The sequence below is a fragment of the Aethalodelphis obliquidens genome, unplaced genomic scaffold (assembly GCF_003676395.1).
Source record: "Aethalodelphis obliquidens isolate GAN/ISIS:26980383/991018 unplaced genomic scaffold, ASM367639v1 scaffold16, whole genome shotgun sequence".
NCBI lineage: Eukaryota > Metazoa > Chordata > Mammalia > Artiodactyla > Delphinidae > Aethalodelphis > Aethalodelphis obliquidens.
The window spans coordinates 16,462,236-16,484,794 of record NW_020837960.1 but is presented as its reverse complement, the minus strand read 5'-3'; the positions used below and the strand labels follow the sequence as shown (position 1 = coordinate 16,484,794).

Sequence of the window (22,559 nt, the reverse complement as noted above, 5' to 3'; positions counted from 1 at the left end):
GAAGATAAGTAGTCACAAAAGTCAAAGCTTCTTACCATGTTTTGGTCTGGTCAGCTGACTGTAGTGAGAATGGTGGACACCAGACAAAGGCTTCACTGAGAGTAGGTCTAGTTCACGAAGAAGAAAAGTTTAGTTCATTATACTGCACACTGCACAGGGACTGACAATTTTAAAAGTATGTAACATTTTGACTCAAAAATTTGTATTTTAACTTAGTGAGGCCAGTAAATCAGATTATTCCATGTCTTACCGAAGGTTTACCTTTCTTTAAACCCACAACACTAAATTTTATAGACTTACCATTTTGAAGGTCAGCATGTTGTTGGCACAATACTCTGAAAACATGAAATTTCAAAGAGTCAAATAATTGTATTTACACTTTTCAAATATTATGCCTATTGCACTGTAATTTAAAAGGGAACTAATCTGTTTTTCATGCGGGCTTAACCTTAAATATTTATTTGTTAAAAACAAAATTGCTGTTCAAGCCTGTGTAGTTACTGACAGACATCAAGTGTAGATGGACCCTGTGCCAGCGTCCCCTGTGCCCTTGAACAGGTCAGCGTGCTCTCTGCAGGGGTGAGTGCTGACTACATATTTTGAACAATACTTGTTCATATACAGTGGTCAGTAAGATTTTACCGTATAAAGAAAATACTTAAGAGATCCAACAGCTAAGACACAAGTTTTCATCTGACTACACAAAGTTCTGCTGACTTTCAACAATAAGCACAAAATTGCATGCATTATGTGACGGGAAAGTAGTTTTCTAACTCAACAGGCATCTCCCCCAGATCTTAGGTTTGAACTGCATGAGCTTAGAACTAATCAGTGCCCTAGAAGAGAAGGAAGAAGCAGAGCAGCTAGAGCAAAGAAGTGCAGTGAGTAAACCTGAAGGAGCTGCTCAGGCCCTGTTTTCTCTCCAGCCTTTCTTCCTCCGCAGCCCCCAGTTCCCTTCCTTACGGTGCTGACCCTCATGATGCAGGGTCCCCCTCACCTAGGGGAATGTATGAACTCTTCCTGTCGTATATCAGTTCCCGCCTCCTCCATGCAGTCCTCCCAGCACCCCACCCGCCCACCCCCAATCGATATTAATCTCCTCGCCCTTCAGATTCTGGTTTCTCAGCACTTTTGTTTGCCATGTACTTAATTTTTTTTTTCAACCATATATAAAAGTGGAGATGTGATGAACTCCCATGCCCCCAACCCATCACCCGTTTTCAACAATTATCAACTGAAGTCCAAGCCAGTTTCATGTAAATCCCCTCCTGCTCCCATCAGGCCACGTGCTCCTACTAGGTTTGACCTTCTGGTCCTCCTGTGAGGTGATAGTTTTAGTTCACATCTTGTTTCTCTTTATATTCTCACTATACCTAACAAGGGGTCTAGTGCGTGACAGCCACTCCAAATGCTTAAATTCAATTTAAAAATGAAAAAGTTCACCTGATACTTGATAAAACTATGACGAAGAAGATTATTTTATGAGTCTCTATTCATTGGTTCTACTAATATATGATCAGTATTTTTTCAGACTTTAAGGTATAGCAGGAACTTGACTCCTTTTTGTTTGACCTTATAGCTCTGCTAATAGTCTTTTTAGTGGGTGTTTTAGGTCTTTGGAGAAGTCATAATAAAATAAGCTCTTTGGGAAGGTAGATAATAAAAGTGAAACAGAATATTTCAATTCATGAGTTTCTCAGCAAATCAAATATAAAAAGAATATAAAATTAACATATTTACACATTTCCTGTCTAGTCTCAAGCAAGAAAGTACCTGTGTAAAATCAGATTTTAAATTATTTAACAAACTTCTTTGAATGTTAGGCTTGCCCACATTTTAGGATATATGGCTGCTAAGCTTAAAGAGGCTATGGTGTCAAAGAGCAAAGACTCTGGAGCCCTGAAGCCCAGCTCTGCCTCTTACCAAATGTGTGGCCTGGATACAAATTACTGTCAGGGCCTCAGTTTCCTCATCTTTAAAATGGGGATAGTAGTACCTACCTTACTGGGCTATTAGAGTATTAAACGAAATAACATTTGTAAAGTACTTTGAAGTATTCCTGGCATAAAGTAAGTGGTTAAAAGATAAAGTAATAAAATAAAATAGTTCTGGAACACACTGATAAAATTGGGGATATATGCCCACAGGGGGGAAAAAATCTACCCTCCATATGGAATTTTAAAGTATCATTTAGGAATGTAACAGATCTTACAAAAATCATATTAAAAATAATCCTCTGCAAGGGATAAATTCGGAGTTTGGGGTTAACATATACATACTACTATATATATATCAGTAAAATAGGTAACCAACAAGGACCTACTGTATAGCACAGGGAACTATACCCAATATTTTGTAATAACCTATAAAGGGAAAAGAATATATATATATATATATGGGTATAACTGAATCACTTTGCTGTACACCTGAAACTAACACAACACTGTAAATCAACTACTTCAATTAAAAAAATAAAAAATAAAAATAATTCTCTCATAACACTAATCCTATTATTCAGATACTACGCCTGAAAAAAATGTATATGTTTCACTGAAATTTAAAATGTCCAGTTCAATCAGAATCTATTCATATGCCCCAAAGAAGTGAGAAGTGTCTGCCTGGCTCGTCAACATTAGACCATCATTCTCTGTTTTATTCCATCTCATAACTTTAAAAAGGTCAAACCTAACCTTTTGACTGTTATTTCCTTCACCTTTATATGACATATTCTAGACTGCATCTATGTACAAAAAAGAGTTCGCTGAACATGACCTGAATCAATCAAAAACTGGGTTACTGATTTCTTCTGACTAAACTGTATAATGACTTAACTGACTTCTTTCATCAGAAGGAAGGTCACGTTTCTTCCTGGATAAAACAAATATACTTGTTTTGGACTTGAAATATGCCTTACTGGATCAAAGTTAACATTAGAGAATTATTGAAAAACAAGGAGCAAGATTTCAAAGCCAAAGGCAACACAAACAAGGTGTAAATTTCTTCAAGGACTTAATGACTGATAACTGTATTTGCTGCATAGTTTCTTTATCATTTTTAGAGGCTATTTATAGTTAAGAGGGTGGTGAGAGTGATGGGAAAATACATTCATTTGGAGACAAGATGGGTAAAGCATGGACCTAGAACTAACAAGTCAGGCTCCTTTCCTGTTTACAGAAAAGAGAGAGTGTGAACTGTTCCCAGCCTCGTGGCCACCTGTTAGGTTACTTGTGCTACCATGTCAACCAGTGCTTTCTATGAGGAAAGAAAGGATGCAGGGAGAGTAAAACCCAAAACAAAACCAACCCTGCTTCTTTTCTTCCTATGACACTTAGGGAAGGTACTTTCAAGTTAGGTTCCCAGCTGGGCATCTCCCAAACCACATTCTTACTTGGAAATCATTTGCATAAAATTAGCTTTAAAAAGTCTCCTTGTCCTTATTCCAATCCCCAAACGTGGCTTTAAAACTGTTTTATTAGATACCTGTAAGTTCCTTTAGCTCCATCAGCTTGTAGAACTGCATGGTCACTCTTGGCACAGAAAAAGTGGTAATTCTTGAGACAGGATTTTAAATCACATCCCACGGTGGCTCCTGCTTTCCCACAAAATGTGCATTTCTACAGAAGAACAGATTTTACTGAGTAAGCACCTGATTTTTCAGAATCTTTGTTAAAATTTAAAGTTAAAGATGTCATCAAATATTATTTTTAAGTTGGCAGCCCTAATGTCCTCAGCTACAAACACTGGGTCCTGACATTCAGCTGCTCATTTTGAAATTTCAGCAAAACCTTAACTAACTGGAATGTTTTGTAATGATCTGATTAAAAGCAGAAAACCCTTTTTGTTTCCCAAAAAAACCCCTCTCCTCTCTTTTTAAAAGAGATTTCTAAAAAGCAGGGTTGGCAACACTGTCCAGCTCTAGGCAAGAGGTTCTGTTGGGGACACTGAGCCTGTGACCAAGGTCAGCTCCTGGCAGTGCCACTAACAGCTGTGTGATCTCAAGCCAGTCCCTTCCCCTCTCTTAGACCCGAATTCCTCCCTGAGGATCACAGTGCCTGTCTTACAGAGGCACTACTGAGGAGATGTGAGAGAAAGGAAGTGAAATCTCTTTGGCATCTATGTAGAAAGGCCAAAAATGTAAAAAACAAAAACAAAAACAAAAACAAAAAAGCCCCTGAGGAATAAGTTTTTTTCTTAGCTCAATTCATTTGATCTCTTGCTTTTATATATCAGTCTATTGGTCTGCTAGGAAGGTGGCGTAGAGATGGCTAGGAGGAGAGTACGTGGCCACAGAAACCTGTTTGGGGGAATCTGCGCCATGACCACAGCTGGTTTATATCATGCTCCGGCTGAATGACGGCGCACAATGAAACCACCTAGCAAAACAGGAGGTGACAGCTCACACAGTATCCCAAGGTCAGCACAAGCAACTATATAAATAAAGGAAATTTAATTGTGGGTGAGAAATTAGATTGTGCAAAAGGCAGAATTTGAAGTCAGAGCACAAAGAATGATTTAATGTTGGGGGGCCATCTGACTATATGTATAGGAAAGAAAGTTAGATCCCTACCTCACAATATATTCCCAAATAAACTCCACGTGGATTAAAGCTTTAACTATATAAAAAAATAAGTATTTTTAAAAAGCTGCAAAAAATTAGAAAATATAAGAGAAAGAAGGACAGTACTGAGGCTTTCTAAGCAAGGCAGGAGACACCTTGAAAAAGAAAAAGACCGACAGATTTGACTATATAAAAAATTTAAACTCGACTTTTAAGGTGATAGATACCATTTAAAAAAAGGGAAAAGACTGTTTGCTGCATAGTAGATAAAGGGTAAGACTCTGATAGCCCACAGAAAAATGGGAAGAGAATGCAAACGGGGATGATGGCGGACAAATGATGTGCTGTTTACTGAGGAGAAGTGAGCAGGTTTGGATGGATCGTGTGTATGAGTGTATAGGGGATGGAACTATTCTTTTCCGGCCAGTTTAACATGAGAGGCTATTACCTATCCAGGTAGGTATGTCAGGTTGGTCATCGGGGCTGGAGATAAGAGTCTCGGCATAAGAATGGTATTGAAGCCATGGGAACTGGATGAGGTCATGTAGGAAGGATGTTCGGATTGAGGAAGGAGCCCAGGAAAGAGCCTTGGGCACTCCAAACTGTAGAGGTTGAGCAGAGGAGGAAAAACAGCCAAGGCACCTGAGAAGCAGCAGCCAGAAAGGTAAAAGACATACTAGCAGTGTAAGTCCAGGAAGTCAAAAGAAGGAACTACTTCAAGATGCAGGGCAGGGACCACTGTGTGATGATACTGCTGACAGGTCAACTAAGGTCAGACAAGTGACACTGTAAATGACCAGTTCTTTGTGTATAAGGGAGAGTTTTGTTTTTTTTTTTTTAAGATGACATGATCAGTTGATCATGTTTATATGCTGACAAGAATAATCAGTTAGAAAGAAGGGATACTGATGTGAGGGGGTAGAGGAAAATGCAAGAACCTAGTCCTTAAGGAGGGAAGGAGGACGGCTCCAAAGCCCATGTGCAGGGTTGGCTTTGACAGGACGGAAGTCAGAGTCTGGGGACAGGCTGGTGGGCAGTGGTTTGGACAGTAGGGCTTCCTGTCTAGTCGCTTCCATTTTCTCGGTAAGAATCTGGCAAAGAAATGTACAACACCAGGAGTGAACCCTAATGTAAACTATGGCCTTTGGGTGTTTCTGATGTGTCAGTGTGGTTCATCAGTTGTAACATGTGGAGGGTATTGATAAAGGAGGGTATTGATAAAGGGGAGACTGTGAACGTGTAGGGGCAGGGGGAATACAGGAACTCTGTACCATCCCCTCAGTTTTCCTGTGAACCTAAAACTGCTCTAAAAAAGAAAGTATCCAAAAAAAAAAAAAAAATCAGGGATAGTCCTCAACTTGGCAAGGAGAAGTTGGGGTGGAGCAAGGTTTTAAAGAGAGATGATAGGATGTGAAAGAGTAAATGTGGAGGGTGGAGGATGAAGTGCTGGTTGTCTGTTTGAGGTTTATGGCCATGAATCTAAGATCAGTCAAAACATCTGTGGGTTTTTCTCCGGTTAACTGCTCAACTACCAGCGCTACTCAGCTCCTGCAGACATCAGACAGACACACTTCCCCAGGCTGGGGCTCTGCTCAGTGAGTAAGGAGGGTGTCCAGGGGGTTTGCAAGGGAGTGACTGCTGTGCTGGACCGTGGCCAGGGATCACTGAAGAGCTGCTGGAGCTGGGTGAGCCGGGAGGATTGGGATGATTACTAAAGAGGGGTAACGTGCAACCTCTCCAGTGATCAGGGAAACGCAAGGGAAAACTTTCTGAGACTGGCAAAAATTAACGAGGTTTGAGATGTTCATTTTCGTCACGGGCTGGGAGAAGTGCTCTTTCATCCACTATGTACAGAAGCATAAAGTGGTACAGTCTTTCTGGGGGATAGTTTGTCAGCATGTTTCAAAGATTTTAAAGGGAATTCTCTTTGACTCAGCTGTTCCACTTCTAGGAATGTGCTGTATAGCACCAATCAAACCAACACACGAGGATAATGCACAAAGATGTTTTCTGCAGCATTCACTATCACAGTGAAAAACTGTCAATTCATTATCTAAGGGCAGGGAATGGCTTCACGCCTTCCAGTACATCCTGTGGAATTCCATGAGGTCAGTGAAGAGAATGCCAGGGACAGTCCTATGCTTATGGTTTCATGAATGTGCCACATCTTCTTTCTTGCCTTCCACGCTTTTGCACACCCTGTTCCCTCTCTCTGAATTTCCCCCGTCCCCATCCTCATTCCCCCCCACATTCCCAACTAGGAAGGCTTCCTGAGCCCCAGCTGTGCTGATCTGCCTGCTCACTGAGCGGCCCATGCTGACGTTTCTCAAAGCACATCAGGCGATGTGGAAATTGCCCATGTATATGCTGACATCCTGCAAGGACTAAAAAAATGTTTGTTCCAGGTCACTAACCTGACTGTGGATTGTGGTGGTGGGTAGGGTGTTAGCGCTCACGCTTGCTGTACCACGGATTAAGCTGTGAAGGGCCTGTCACGGAGGGAGTCTACTACAGCAGACCCAGTAGAGCAACTACTCAGCATTCTTCCTTCCCAGGGGGAGCTGACCCCAGCTCCGAGGGTAGATCCTGATTAGTTATGGTCGCCTCTAGCAATCGGTGCAGAAAAAGGGGTGTGGCCTAATTAAACTTTCAGAAGGGCTCTTAATCCATGCTTGGGGATGAACTTTCTCTTGTGATAAGAGCAAGAAAGCCTGATGCTTCAGCCGCTGCCTGTGGCCACCCTATGATCACAAAGGGACCAGCTGATGTTGTGGACAGGAGGGCAGAAAGGACGATGGGCATGATCCATCATTGAGCCACTGAATCAACCAACTGCGAAGTCAATTTTTCCTCTAAGTTAAGAAAATAAGCATCACTTTTTTGTTTTTAAAGCCAGTTTGTTCCTTCCACTTATAGCCAAAGCATTCTAACTCATATCTACTTTGCCGATGAAGCATATTGTAGTTTATTTTAAAATATTAAAATATTCAACTGAATCTAAGTTTCCAATATAGGTCCTACTTCTTTCAGCTCTCCACGTTGCATCTCTATCCCCTGGTTTATCAATCAAATAGACTTTCTTTTGAAAGCATCACCAAGGGTCTGTTCATCTGAGTAATAGAATCATTTATACTTACCAACTTCCTTCCTCTCTTGACTTCTTTCTTTACCGATTCCACATCAAAATTTCTATCATGATTGAACGGATCATGATCCTCACATTCCACAAGCGCCGAGGAATACAGCTGCAGATTGGGAAAAGAAAAAGCCAGAGTATGCGCAAAGTAATGTTGAAAGCTGCAAGTCAGAAAATGGTACCAAAAAGTACTCACCAGGAGTGGAAGATGGCTTGCGCGTAGAACAGTGACCACCTTTTGGCGTGTGTGAGCAGATCTCAAGTCACCCTGCTTTTCTTTGGGAGTTGTCCTGATCCCCAGACATGTTTTATACTGCATAACCCTGACCCCCAGTGGCTAACTGGACCTGGTCGGGGCCCTGACCCCAAGCTGGGCCAGTCAAAGTCCCTATCCTAGGGGACTAAAACAGGCTCTGAGCCACATGGTCAGAGCAAGTCAGTCAACAAAGAGAGGAAAACAAAAATGAGGGCTAGAGAGGAAATCCTGGGTTCCTGATGGCTTCCCAGCTCCTGTTTCTTATACCCACCTGTGTGCCTGTCTTCAGGAGCCAAAAATTGCCCCTGCAACTTATTGCAAAGCCCCTTTTATATTTAGGTTGGCTCGCGCTTCTAAAAGTTTCTTGAAACCAAAAGAATCCAAACTACCTCTGAATGAAAGATCAACATTACACATACACTTAAATAATAAAGGGCGTGAAAAACATAAGATAAAAAATTTTTCACACTGGCACAGGCAAAGATTTCTTATAAAAAGCAGAAACTATAAAGAAAAAGTTATTAAGTTGGAATTCACCAAAATTAAAACGTTTTGCTCTTTGAAAGACATTGCTAAGAAAACACAAAGGCAAGCCAGAAATTGGGAGAAAATATTCACAATTCATATATCTGACAAAAAAATTATATCGAGAATACAGGGAAAACTCTTGCCACTCAGTAAGACAAATAATTCAGTTAAAAATGGGCAAAAAACCTGGACAGACTCTTCAGAGAAGGAGAGTTACAAATGGTGGATAAGCACGTGAAAAGATGCTCAAAATCATTAACCCTCAGACAAATCAAAGCCACAATGAGATACCAATACACACTCACTAGACTGGTTAGAATTAAAAAGACTGAAAATACCAAGTGTCAATGAGGGTGTGGAGCAAATGAAACTCTTACACATTGTTGTAGAAGTGTAAAATGATGCAATTACCTTTAAAGTTAAACATACATTTACTTTTTGACCCAGCATTCCTCTTATAGGTATTCACTCAAGAAGTAAAAGCATTATTGTCCACATTTAAAGAAGGTGACAGTATACAATGGAGAAAAGACAGTCTCTTCAATAAGTAGTGCTGGGAAAACTGGAGAGCTACATGTTAAAAAATGAAAATAGAACATCTTCTCACATCATATACCAAAATAAACTCAAAATGGATTGAAGACCTAAGTGTAAGACAGGACACCATAAAACTCCTAGAAGAAACCATAGGCAGAACACTGACATAAATCGTAGCAATTTTTTTTTTTGGATTTATCTCCAAAGGCAAGGAAAACATAAGCAAAAATAAACAACTGGGACCTAATTAAACTTAAAAGCTTCTGCATCAACAAACCATTGAAAAAACAAAAAGACAACCTACTGAATGGGAGAAAATATTTGCAAACGATATGACCGGTAAGGGGTTAATATCCAAAATATACAAACAGCTCATACAACTCAACATCAAAAAACAACTTGATTAAAAAATGGGCAGAAGACCTGAATGGACATTTTTCCAAAGAAGAGATAAGATGGCCAACAGGCACATGAAAATATGCCCAACATCACTAATCATCAGAGAAATGCAAATGAAAACCATAAAGAGATATCACCTCATACCTGTCAGAATGGCCATCGTCAAAAAAGACACAAACAAATGTTGTTGAGAGTGTGGAGAGAAGGGAACCCTCCTGCACTGATGCTGGGAACGTAAACTGGTGCAGCCACTGTGGAGAACAGTATGGAGTTCCTCAAAAAACTAAAAATAGAGCTACCGTGTGATCCAGCGATTCCACTGCTGGGTATACATACAAAGAAAATGAAAACACGAATTCAAAAAGATATATGCACCTCAGTGTTCATAGTAGCATTATTTACAGTAGCCAAGGTATGGAAGCAACCTAAGTGTTCATCAACAGATGAATGGATAAAGATGTAGTGTGTGTGTGTGTGTGTGTGTGTGTATATATGTATACATACACACACATACACATACATACAATGGAATACTATTCAGCCATAAAAAAGAATGAAAGTTTGCCATTTGCAACAACATGGATGGATGTGGAGGGTATTATGCTTGGCGAAATAAGTCAGACAGAGAAAGACAGATACTGCATGTTATCCCTTATATGTGGAATCTAAAAAAATCAACTAGTGACTATAACACAAAAAAAGTGTATGTCCACATGAAGACACATATTCAGATCTTCACAGATTTATCCTAGTATCTTCAAACTGGAATTAATGTCTATCAACAGGCAAGTGGATAAACAAATTGTGATAGAGCCATACAATGAAATACTGTGCAGAAATAAAAAGGAACAAAATACACATACAAGAAACAACATGGATGAATCTCCAAATACTGTAATGAGCAAAAGAAGCCAGACACACAGAATACATACTGTAGGATTCCTTTCATGTGAGATGAGAAAGACGGGCTCAAGCTATAGAAGCTGGGGTGGGGAGGAAGTGGCTGCAAGGAGGCATGAGGGAACCTTCTGGGGTAATGGAAATGTTCTACATCCTGATGGTGGTGGTGGTTACGTTGGTAAATACATGACTTAATACTCTCTGAACTGTACACGTAAAGTGGGTGCTTTTTTTTTTTTTTTTTTTTTTTTTGCAGTACGCGGGCCTCTCATTGCTGTGGCCTCTCCCGTTTTGGAGCACAGGCTCCGGATGCGCAGGCTCAGCGGCCATGGCTCACGGGCCCAGCCGCTCCACAGCATGTGGGATCTTCGCGGACCGGGGCACGAACCCGTGTCCCCTGCATCCATCGGCAGGCGGACTCTCAACCACTGCACCACCAGGGAAGCCCAAAATGGGTGATTTTTAAATGTAAATTATACTGACAACGTTAACTAAAAATAGCAAATTAACATTAACAGTATATTAGAATAAAACATCACAATCAAATAGTGTTAATCTCCGAATGGTTTAACAGCAGAAAATAAACAAGCACATAATTTATCACTAACAGATTAAAAGGAGAAAATTTGAGACATGAAAACCAAATGTAACCTGTGAATCGGAATCTTTTGTTATAAAGTTATTAGGACACTTGAACCTGAAACCTGGGTGGTTTGAGGATTAGATTGTAGTAATATATCAAACTCCTGATTTTGATGGTTACATTGTGATTATGTGAATGTCCTTTGTATAAAATACATACTGAAGTATTCAGGAAAGATAATGCATCATGTCTCAAATTAATTTCAAATGGTTCTGTAAACGAAAATAATCACTAAACAGTCTATAATAAGAATAGAAAAGAGTTTTATTTGAGCCAAACTGAGGACTACCCTGGAAGCCCACTTCCCAGATTACTCTGAGAAACTGCTCTGGAGAAGCATTGTTTCCAGCACAGTTTTATATCTTGTCAGAACAAAGAGCAATAAACGAGTCAGGGTTACATTTCTTCAACGTTAAAAAAAAAAAAAAAAAAAAAAACAGACTAGCATGTACACAGTGACTCAGTATGGCCTTGGAACCTGGGAAGGGAGTTTTATCATCAAAGGAGTACCAGCATTGGCATCCCAGGAGGAGGGGCATATAATCTTTATTTTTAACATGGACATTCTTTACTTCTGGTCAATGTGTCCTTTTCTCTAATAATTAAAGCAAATGTACAGTGTATATTTGATAGGTCACAAACAGGCTATTTTAGTTAGCATAAAATTCAAGTTAACTCATGTATAAGCCAGAATGACTTCCCTATATCTAAATATGTGAATATTTCTTTCATCAGTTCCAACAAAAAAGGTACTTTGTACTGTATGTGCAACTTTTCTGTAAGTTTGAGATTAAAAAAAGTTGTGTATATAAAAAATAAAGCATCGGACTTCCCTGGTGGCGCAGTGGTTAAGAATCCGCCTGTCAATGCAGGGGACACACGTTCAAGCCCTGGTCTGGGAAGATCCCACATGCCGCGAGCAACTAAGCCCAAGAGCCACAACTACTGAAGCCCGCACGTCTAGAGCCTGTGCTCTGCAACAAGAGAAGCCACAGCAATGAGAAGCCTGCACACCGCAACGAAGAGTAGCCCCCGCTCGCTGCAACTACAGAAAGCCCGAACGCAGCAACGAAGACCCACCACAGCCCCAAATAAATAAATTAATAAATTAAAAAAAAAATAAAGCATCTAGCATTGTGCATGGCCAGAGAAAGAGAGTGAAAGAAGCCAGAAGAGCATTACAATAGATGCAGAAAAAAGCATTTCATAATATTCAATACTTTAACTTGTAGCAAGCTAGAAATAAGAGGAAACTTCCTAATTTTAATAAAGTAAAAGTATTAAAAAGTATGCACAAATTTAATGATAAAACCTAGAAGCATCCCAGTAATATAAAAAACAAGACAAGGCTCACTAAAATGCTTTTAATCACCACTATAACACAATGTTCTAGAAAAATGCAGTAAAATAAGAAAAAGAAATTAAGAGGCCCAAAAATTTAAAGGAAGAAAAGTCATCTTTATTTAAAGATGAGGATCGTCCAAATAAAATATCCAGGTGAATCTGACTTTTAGATTTGAGAGTTTGGCAAGATCGTTGGATGAGATAAAAAATAAATAAAAATTGACAGTTTTTGTGTATACCAATAATAGCTCACTTTAAAAATGTATTAACAGGGACTTCCCTGGTGGCGCAGTGGTTGGGAGTCCGCCTGCCAATGCAGGGGACACGGGTTCGAGCCCTGGTCCGGGAGGATCCTACATGCCACAGAGCAACTAAGCCTATGTGCCACAGCTACTGAGCCTGCGCTCTGGAGCCCAAGAGCCACAACTGCTGAGCCCATGTGCCACAACTACTGAAGCCCATGCGCCTAGAGCCGCAACTAGAGAAAGTCCACGTGCAGCAACGAAGACCCAACGCAGCCAAAAATAAATAAATTTTTTTAAAAAAATGTATTAACAAAACAAACAAAAAAACAAACCCAGGAATAGGCCTAACCCAAAGTTCTGGACCTCTATAGAAAAAAAATTGTTGGACATTTTTGAAATTCATAAAAGAAGACCTGGGCTTCCCTGGTGGTGCAGTGGTTGAGAGTCTGCCTGCCGATGCATGGGACACGGGTTCATGCCCCAGTCCAGGAGGATCCCACATGCCGCGGAGCAGCTGGGCCCGTGAGCCATGGCCGCTAAGCCTGCGCGTCCAGAGCCTGTGCTCCGCAGTGGGAGAGGCCACAACAGTGAGAGGCCCGCGTACCGCAAAAAAAAAAAAAATAATAAAGCCAGGGTTTATCATAAAATCATAGTAATTAAGGGTGTTGTACCAGCTCATTAGTCACTGATAATCTGCCTGTTTAGATGGCCTGTTTGAACTCTCATGCTTTGGAGACCTAACTATTCTTCCAAAAGATAGCATTGAGAGTACCATGTTACACTCTGTGTGATCTCTGCTAATGGCACTTTGGAATTGTATTAGTTAAGTCATTTTAGACATAACATCACTGTGGATCCAACTGTCAGGTATTGAGTTATCAGCAATTTGAAGAAATAAATTTTGAGGAGGTATCGGAGGAAGGAATACGTTTCATAAAACATTACAATGAAGCTCATGACTGACTTTTGAATAGTAGGAGTTTTAAGTATGCTGTTAAAAATCTGTAAGGGACAGTTAAGAAAATTATCAGATTGTAAGAGAAACGTGTGAGCTCGCCAAACAAGGATTTCAGTGTAGATTCTGTCTTTATCAAATGAAGTTAAAGGAACAAGTTATAGTTAAAGTTTGAATGGAAGAGCCTGCCATTGTTGTTCCACATCTGGTTGTTGCTGTTTACATTCCTTTACTGAGCCTACATCTTCATAAGCTTTTTGGCAGGTATACATTGAACACTTCTGTTTCATGGTCAAGACAGGATCAGAGGCCATGGATACTGACAACTGATTTGTCTGTTTTCTTCTTTTTCCATGACTGTATCTACTGCCTCATCTTGATTTACAAGCAAAACCTAGAAAACCTACAAAAATAAGTGTTTTGTGGTTTATTTAGGAATAATACAGAAAATATTCCTTGTTATTTTTGGTGAAGAAAATCAATTTCGTATAGTTTATTTCAACCTAAATAAAATGCGAGTTTTGTTTAAAAGAAAAAAAAAAAGAGTATTGTACCAGCTCAGGAATACACAAGTGACCAATGGAAGAGAATGGAGAGCCAGAAAGAGATCTGTGCACGTATGACAATACTGTTAGAGCAACGGATTAGCATGAGGGTTTGAAACTAGATAGCTGGGTGAGAGTCCCGGCTCAGTCACTTACAGCCCTGTGACCTTGGGCAAGTGATTTAATTTCTCTGTGCCTCAGTTGTTCCACCTTTAGTTTGGGCATAATTATAATACCTACCTCTTAGGGTAGTTGTGAAGATTAACAGTTAATCCTGTTAATCTCCCAGAGCTCCTAGGTTAAGCTCCCAGAACATTACCTTACACAGTGAACACCAAATAATAACAACAGTTATCATTATTATCACTACAAATCAGTGAGGAAAGGATAGATTTTTCAATCATAGTGCTGGGGAAGGTGGTTAATCGCATTAAAAAAAAAACTAAAAGTAGGTCCGTACTTTACACTATAATCCAAATAAATTCCAGTTGGATCAAGAAGCTAAATGAGAAAAGCAAAATTTTTAAACTTTTTGGAATAAAGACAGAATCTTAGTTCGGAAAAGAATTTCTTAGGGGAAAAATCCTACAAATTATGAAGGAAAATAATGATGAATGTTAATTACATCACAAGCTTCTGTATGACAGAAAGCACCATAAATAAAATTAAAAGCAAACATATATAATAAAGCATTAGAATTTATTTATATGTGAATAAATACATATAAGCAAAACTAAGATCTCAAAGATAAAGTGTAGTCTATGAACACAAGTCACAGAATCAAAAAAAGAACCACACAGGAGCACAGCAAACGAGGTGCAAGCTCACTAAGTAATCTAGGAACTGCAAATGCAAATAACAACCAGAGACCATCTCACACCCATCAGAGAGGAAAACATGAAAATCTCATATCATGACAGACACCAAACCACAGATCCAGGGAGGCACTGTAAAGAGAATGAAACGAAAAGCCACAGATTAGGAGAAAATATTGGCAAAATATATCTGATAAAGGACTTGTATCCAAGATATAGAGAGCTCCTAAAAGTTAATTGTAAGACAACCCAATAAACCCAATTAAACAATAACAACCCAATTAAAAATTGGACAAAAGATCTGGACAGACAACACCAAAGAAGATATACAAATGGCAAATAAGTATATGAAAAGATGCTCAACACCACATGTCATATGTCATCAGGGAATTACAAATTAAAATATGAACAACATCATATATACACTAACATGTATAAAATAGATAACTAATAAGAACATGCTGTATAAAAATAAATAAATAAAATTAAATTAAAAAAAATACGAACAACATGAACTCTCATTCATTGCAGGTGGGAATATAAAATGGTACAGCCACAGTGGAGGACAGTTCAGCAATTTCTTTCAAAAGTAAACATACTTTTACCATACCAAAAAATAAAATAAATCTCATAGAATCAAGTGTTGACAAGGAAGAAGAGAAGCAAACTCTGAAATAGTGGAAGTCAAACTTGGTACGACCCCTTTGGAGAGCAATCTGGCACATTTAGTGAGGTGCAAAATGTTCCCTTCCTGTGTGTCCAGCAGTTCTAAGTGCCCTAGACCAGAGAAATTCTCCCGTGAATTAGGAGACCTATACAAGGATATTTATGACAGCTGGTCAGTAGCATAAAAAACTGGAAAACCATAAATGCTCATTCACAGAATACTTTAATGGTGATTATAGTCATAAAATGGAATAACATTTAAAATGAAAGATTAGAACTACATTTATCAACATGGATATATATCAATAATCTACAGAATCTGATAGAAATTCTATAAAGTCCAAGAACATGTAAAACAATATATTTGTTTATAAATACTTAAACGTGGTGGGAGCATAAAATTAAAAACACAAGATAATAAGAAACACCGAATTTGTGATGGCAATTACCTCTGGGGAGGGGTGGAGAGAAGGGAACAGAGAGAAGAGAGAGTCCTTAACTATGTTTTTTTTTTTTCTTAAAAAAAAAAAATCAAGCTGAGGCAAATATCATATACTATCATGATTTTATAAATCTGGGTGAAGTGTCTATGGGTATCTGTTATATTTGAAATAATTAAAATATCTTTAAAGGAACTTCATCATAATTCTTTGTGTGTTTGATCAGTTATAAATAAAACTGAAAGTAATCATAAGGTTAAGAAAGTAATCATAAAGTTAAGATCTGAAACTTTAAAAAGTGAAAAATATGCTCCCCAAATCCCCACTTAAAAGCCCTGGTGGCACAGTGGTTGAGAGTCTGCCTGCTGATGCAGGGGACACGGGTTCGAGCCCTGGTCTGGGAGGATCCCACATGCTGCAGAGCAACTGGGCCCGTGAGCCACAACTACTGAGCCTGCGCATCTGGAGCCTGTGCTCCACAACAAGAGAGGCTGCAATAGTGAGGAGCCCACGCACCGCGATGAAGAGTGGCCCCCGCTCGCCGCAACTAGAGAAAACCCTCACACAGAAACGAAGACCCAACACAGCCAAAAAATAAATAAAGAAATAAAGAAGCTTTCATTAAAAAAAAAAAAAGCCCAAGCCATGGGCAGCCAACGTGTTACTCTTTGTTGTATCCAGAGTACATTTATCTATTTTGGTATGTCCTTCCCTAAAAGGACTCATGTGTTTTCAAGTAACTTACCAAACAGTTTTCATGAGCAGCTATATTCTCTGACTGTGCAAAGTACAGGACACTACACTCGAGGTCTTTGGGGCATAGTGCGCATATCCTTTTTTGCAACCTTTCTGCAACCTGAAAGACACCTATAAAGTAACATCCCTGATGAGAAATGGAAAAGTGGAATTTCTTGGTGTCTGCAACTCCTCCACCCATCTTAAAGTAGAGGGCAGGGAACTTGTTTTATGAGAGAGTCTCAACTCCCAGGGAGAAAAAAAATTGGGACCCAAGCAGAAAAGCAACTTTGTATTTTCTTAATGGCTTAATGAAAGAAAAGAAAAAAATGTTTCATTTAAAATGTCTAAACATGAGGAAAACCTTTACTTAAGAAACATAAGCAGGAATTTAAATACAAAGCTCTCAAAGCATTGCCTTGCCCATAGTAAGCTCTCAATAATGATTACTGACATTATAAATCAACAAGAAAACAATGGTGTATTCAAGAAATAATGCTCTGATTAACTACCTGTAAAAAATAATTTAGATCCCTATATCATACTATATTCAAAAATAAATTTGGGAAAATAAATAAATTTGGGGTGAATTAAAGAAGTAAATGAGCAATATACTTTAAATGTGCTGTAATCTAGCATTATAATAAATTAGGAGAGAAAGATACACGAAGGCAGGAGTTTTTTTTTTTAAGAGCGGAATAAAGAAAGGAAAGAAGTTTAAGAGAAGGAGAGCTAGGAAGAACAGGGAAGAGACAGGGGGGAAAAAAGCCAGCTGTTCCCAATATCCACTGGGTGCATGGGTGAGAGGCAATCTTCTCTAACCTATTAGTTTGCTATTAATTTGGCCACAAGCATCCATTTAACATTTCTTTGCCTTTTCCAATGCTCATCCTGTTATTCATTTAGTTTTCTGTGGCAGAAAGCACTTTCAATTTTACCTTCAAATTTTAGTTTTGAAACAAAAATTCATTTAACCATTTAATGGCGAAAGGTTTAAATTTAAATGAGGTTAACCGCTTAAGCGCTTCCTAAAAGTCTTTTGTTACTTAAAAGTGTAAGGTCTCTTGATGTCTCTCTTAAACTACATCTTGCATCTCACAATGTCAGAAGACATCACTTTGGAGCTAGCATTTCTTTCACATTCAGATGAGTTTCTTCCTTAATTAACGTCTGTCTCCTGGATTTGGGTCCTGCTTATTAGTAGGGCTACAAATTAGTAGTCCTCCTGCTCCACATCAACCAAGAAAAAGGGGGGAGACTGAGACAAAACTCCTCAGATGAAATGAAATGGGCGAACTGCTGCTTTTCATTCATCTCAAACCACCACCGAGTTGGGAGCTCCTCTTGTACGAGAGTCACCGCGCTGAGAGCTCTAGACCAGCGCTGTCCGCAGAAACATAGTGTGAGCCACAGGTGCAGATGAAGAATTTCTAGGAGCCTCATTTAAAACAGTCAAAGGAAATGGGTGAAGTTAATTTTAATATGCTTTATTCAACTAAACATATCCAAAATACTACCCTCTCAACATTTAATTAAGGAAACAATTAATTCATTCTTTTGTACTGAGTCTTTGAAGCCCAGTGTATTTTGTGCTTACAGCACCTCTCGACTGGACGAGCCACATTTTCAATGCTCAAGAGCCATATGTGGAGAGTGGCTACTGTACGGAAGGGCACAGCAGAGCATATAAAAAAAACATGAGACAGAACTGTTGCCTGCAAGAAGCTTACAAAATAAACAAGGAGACCAAATAGTATTCTGGAAAATAACAGAATACGTGGCACAAGTAACTGCTGAGTAGGAAATACAATATACGCTACGGACAGAGGAGGAAGTGCTCCTTGTGGGACGGAGTTCTGTCAAGGACACTTCCTTGAGCTGGTACAACCTTGAGATGGAGAGGAAGCGGGGTCGGGGTGGGAGGGACGTTGCAGACAGAAGCAGAGATATATAAGAGACCAAGAGGTCTGACTGGGAGACAGAAAACCAGCCAGGCTGAAGAGGAGAGTTCATGCAAAGGAAGCTGGAAAAGAATTTGAGAAACAGATGGTGAAAGGCTGCCAGGAAGGATTTTTTGAGCAGGGGGATAACATGATGAAAGAGTTGTTTTAAGCTCCATTTCAACATGGAGAGAAATACGGTGCACCTGGATAGGAAGGCTGGACATTATAATGCTGTCAACTCTATCTCAGATAAGTGCGGACAAAAAAATGTTGCCCGACAACAAGCCATCAGCCACTGCAGCAAACCCTGCCCCCCCAACAATGTGTGTCCTGAGGGGAATTCAGGATCGAGAAAAAACAGGATACTGGCCCTAGACAGTTACCACACATTTCTAAGGAATAATTTCAACGAGCCGAGACTCTTGCATCTTCCCATACTTAGAAAAGCACTAAAATCATTAACTTAAGAGGTCTGTTTTTTGTTATTAGCAGTAATTGTTTGATGTCTAACTACATGTTTGTTTTCAGCAAAAACTCCTATATATCCTGGCTCATTCCTTACCTCTTCCGATCAGTTCCTCAGAGCGGAGAGCCTGTCTCCCAGGCCACAGTCTTCAGTAAGCTCCCCAAATAAAACATCTCGCAATTTTTAGGTTGTGTTTTTCTTCAGTCAACATAAGTTTTAGATTTAATGCCATTTCAACTTAAATCCCAAGAAGGTTATTTTAAAGAACTTGAAAAAAAATATTATTTGGAAGAACAAATGAGCAAGGGCAGTAAAGAACACTTTCAAAAAAAAAATGAAAGGGTGTCTACCTGATTTAAAAACATACTATAAAGGTACAGCTGGGACAGAAGGTTAGATGACCATGTCAAAAGAAAGAACACAAAGTGCAGAGAGAAGTGGATCATAATCTCTAATTATGAATTTAAGTTACCATAAGGTGGCATTTGGATTTCTTCTCTGGCACTGATGTCCTTAGCCCATTTTTCTATTGGTTTATTCACTACTTCCTTACTGATTTATAAGAGCTTGTAGTGTATCCAGGATACTCACTCTTTGTTAGTCAAATATGTGGCCTTTTAACTTTGTTTATAATGTTCTCTGATATACAGAATGTTTAAAGGTTTTGTTTGATGAAATTATATCAATCCTTTATCACTTCTCACTCTTGGGTAGGGGGAACATAACTTAGAAGACACCTCTTCTTTTCCTCTAGAATTTTATTTCTTACATTATAATATTAACGTGGAATTTATTTTATTGTAAAGTATGAGATGGAGATCTAACATATTCATAATGGCTAGCCACTAATTTAAAATCTTTTTTCATATATTTAATTATTACATATATTTAGATTTGTTCTACATACTTCTATTTGTTCCACTGATCTGTCACTTCCCCCACCAATACAACACTTTACAATTTTCAATGTTTTAGAATATATTTTAATATTTGACCACACAAAGCCTCCATCCTAGGATGAAAATGGGAAAAAAAATCCCCAAATTTTATTCACCTTGGGCCCAAAATCTACTTCGACTAAATACCGTGCTCTTATTTAAAAGAACACTCAAACTGGACATTAAAATTTGTAAAGCATAGGCTAAAAAAAGTTTCAGGCAGTTAAATTACTAGTGCTAAAATTCCCTAATAAAAAAATATGATAATGTTTGATAGGCTATGCAGCACTCCTTGTGTAAGAGCTAGGTATTTTTGCCTTGTCACCCTTTCCTGTGCAGAGCTGCACCTGCAGACCGGTGAACTGCATTGGGCTGAGCTATCAGGCCGCTGATACCTGAGTGTGGTCCCCTGTGCTTGCTCTGGGGACTCTGCCTGTCTGAGCTACACTCCCAAGTCTGCAGGGTCTTGGCACTTGGGAACACAGAGGTGGTGGCAACGTTGCTGTCCTCTGATCTGGAGTTTCCAGTGCTGATGGACAGAAACGCAAGGTGGACACACAGGCTCCACCTAAGAGTTTTTTCCTGCTAAAACACCCCCTCATCACAATTTCCTAAAAGAGCTTGGCTATTTTAACTTGTTTATTCTTCTAGACTGGGGGATCACAGAACTCTCTGTAGTTGGGAGAGTAACATTATAGGCTTTTACACAGACAGGCATCCCTCACATCTGATCGTTTGCTACACATTATCTGAAACTCATGGACCAAATACATTTGGATAACTTGATATTCCTCACTATCTGAACTCAGGAACTGTATAGATTCAGACAGTGAGGGACAGGTGTATCATGGGGGCTGGGAAGAGTCCATTGGTCTCCATCAGTAGTTGAGACCAAGAACAATGAAGATATGTAGGTCTCCCCAAGGTCTTTCTACTGGGTCTAGCAGGCCTAAGGACTCACAGAGACTGACTCAACGAGAATTCTCAAAAATGAAACTGGTAACCAGGAAAGGTTCTATAGAATGAAGCCGAAGAAAAATTATAAGCCAAGAATACGTGAACTACAACTAACTCAAACCAACAGTGGCAGTCTCGCCAGCAATCTCCAGGCTCAGCTCCACCTGGGAAGGGATTGTTAAGGCCACAGCCTCTGCAGGGGTGTCTTCCCAATGCTTCTCTTCCAAGAGACGGTCTTAAAGCTCACCAGACAAGGGCAATCCACCCAGAGGATTGAATCTGGGGTAGTCGGATAGGATGGCCAAGGAACATGTTCCACCACTAAAGAAATGAGTGAAACTGATAGAATGAGATTCACTAACCCTATACTTCCATTTACAATCCCCTTCCAATAGGGTATGGTCTATGCTCTGGACTGGCAACCAATTTATGGTGCTGGCTTGGAAATTCTTTCCTCTTTTCTCCTTTGATCAATAGTTTTCATTGCAGTTTACTATTTTAGTTCTGCCACTGTGTATCAGATGTGTAGACGTTATTACTGAGTCCAGTGACTGCATACCTGAACTGACCAAAACAGAAGGGGAGTAGATATTACCTAGAGGCTTGGTAATGGACTTGGAAAATGAATGGCTTTATCACATTGTCTCTGGATGGTGTGACTGGACATAACTTTCGGAGAAGTTTGGCAGGAAGTATATTTGGGATAGCCAGAAGGCATTACTGGGGACAGCTTCAGAATGTGAAAAGAGGAATAAGGATGTCTGTGTTGTAAGGGAGGGGTGGCAGGCAGCCAGGGAATAGGATGTTCAGTGGACTTCCTTAGGGTATCCATTTGACTCACAATCATACACAGGGATAAGCCCCAGCAGGTATGTTTATACTACGTGACTCTCTTTCCCTAGGCACAGCTGACAATCCCAGAGGACCGACCTGCCCATCTCCCACATATACAGAATTCAGAATAGAAGATTTTAGTTCAGATTGGGCTGGTTTCTTGAAGATGTAAAAACTGAGAAGCTGTGAGGGTAGCCATCTTCTATCCCATTATCAGGAAAACTGGACCAAAGAAAGAGAACAAAGCAGATATTCTGAGTGCTGTCAAAGTTTATGACGGCTTCTCAGGCCCTATTTCCTGGCTCTTTCTGATAAATGCTATAGCATCCATGTTCCTGGGGTCTGTGAGTGTGGTCTCCCTGCTTTCCAGAACAAACATCCCTTTTGCTTAAATGACATCAAGTTGATTTTGTACTATTTGTAGCCAACAAGTCCTAATTAACACAGGAAGTACCATGACCTGATCTGTGTGTAGGCACGTGTGAACGTATGTGCGTGCGCACATGTGCACTTGAGAGTGAGTTTCGGCAGCAGCGTGGACAGTGGACTGCCCTGCCTTCACTGTTTTCTACCTGGTTCATTCTGATAATCTCATTTCCCTCCTTCTGCTTTCCCTGTCATGACACCACTTCATTCTTCACGTTGCTGCCAGAGTGATCTATCTAAAATGTACATTTGCCCATGTTTCTCTCCTGCTTAAAAACCCTTCTCTATCACCT

The 22,559-nt window shown here is 39.6% G+C and overlaps 1 protein-coding gene across 2 annotated transcripts in view; it reads right to left on the bottom strand.

The window, feature by feature from the left end:
- SETDB2 (SET domain bifurcated histone lysine methyltransferase 2) overlaps positions 1-22,559 on the bottom strand; it is an 81,409-nt gene that overhangs the window by 8,012 nt on the left and 50,838 nt on the right. For both annotated transcript variants that reach the window (XM_027116313.1, XM_027116312.1), the window contains 5 exons: positions 16,713-16,834; positions 7,696-7,803; positions 3,481-3,614; positions 301-335; positions 36-107 (listed from right to left, as the gene is read on the bottom strand). In XM_027116313.1, the coding sequence (XP_026972114.1) occupies positions 36-107; positions 301-335; positions 3,481-3,614; positions 7,696-7,803; positions 16,713-16,834 (471 nt within the window). The remainder of the gene's footprint in view (positions 1-35; positions 108-300; positions 336-3,480; positions 3,615-7,695; positions 7,804-16,712; positions 16,835-22,559) is intronic.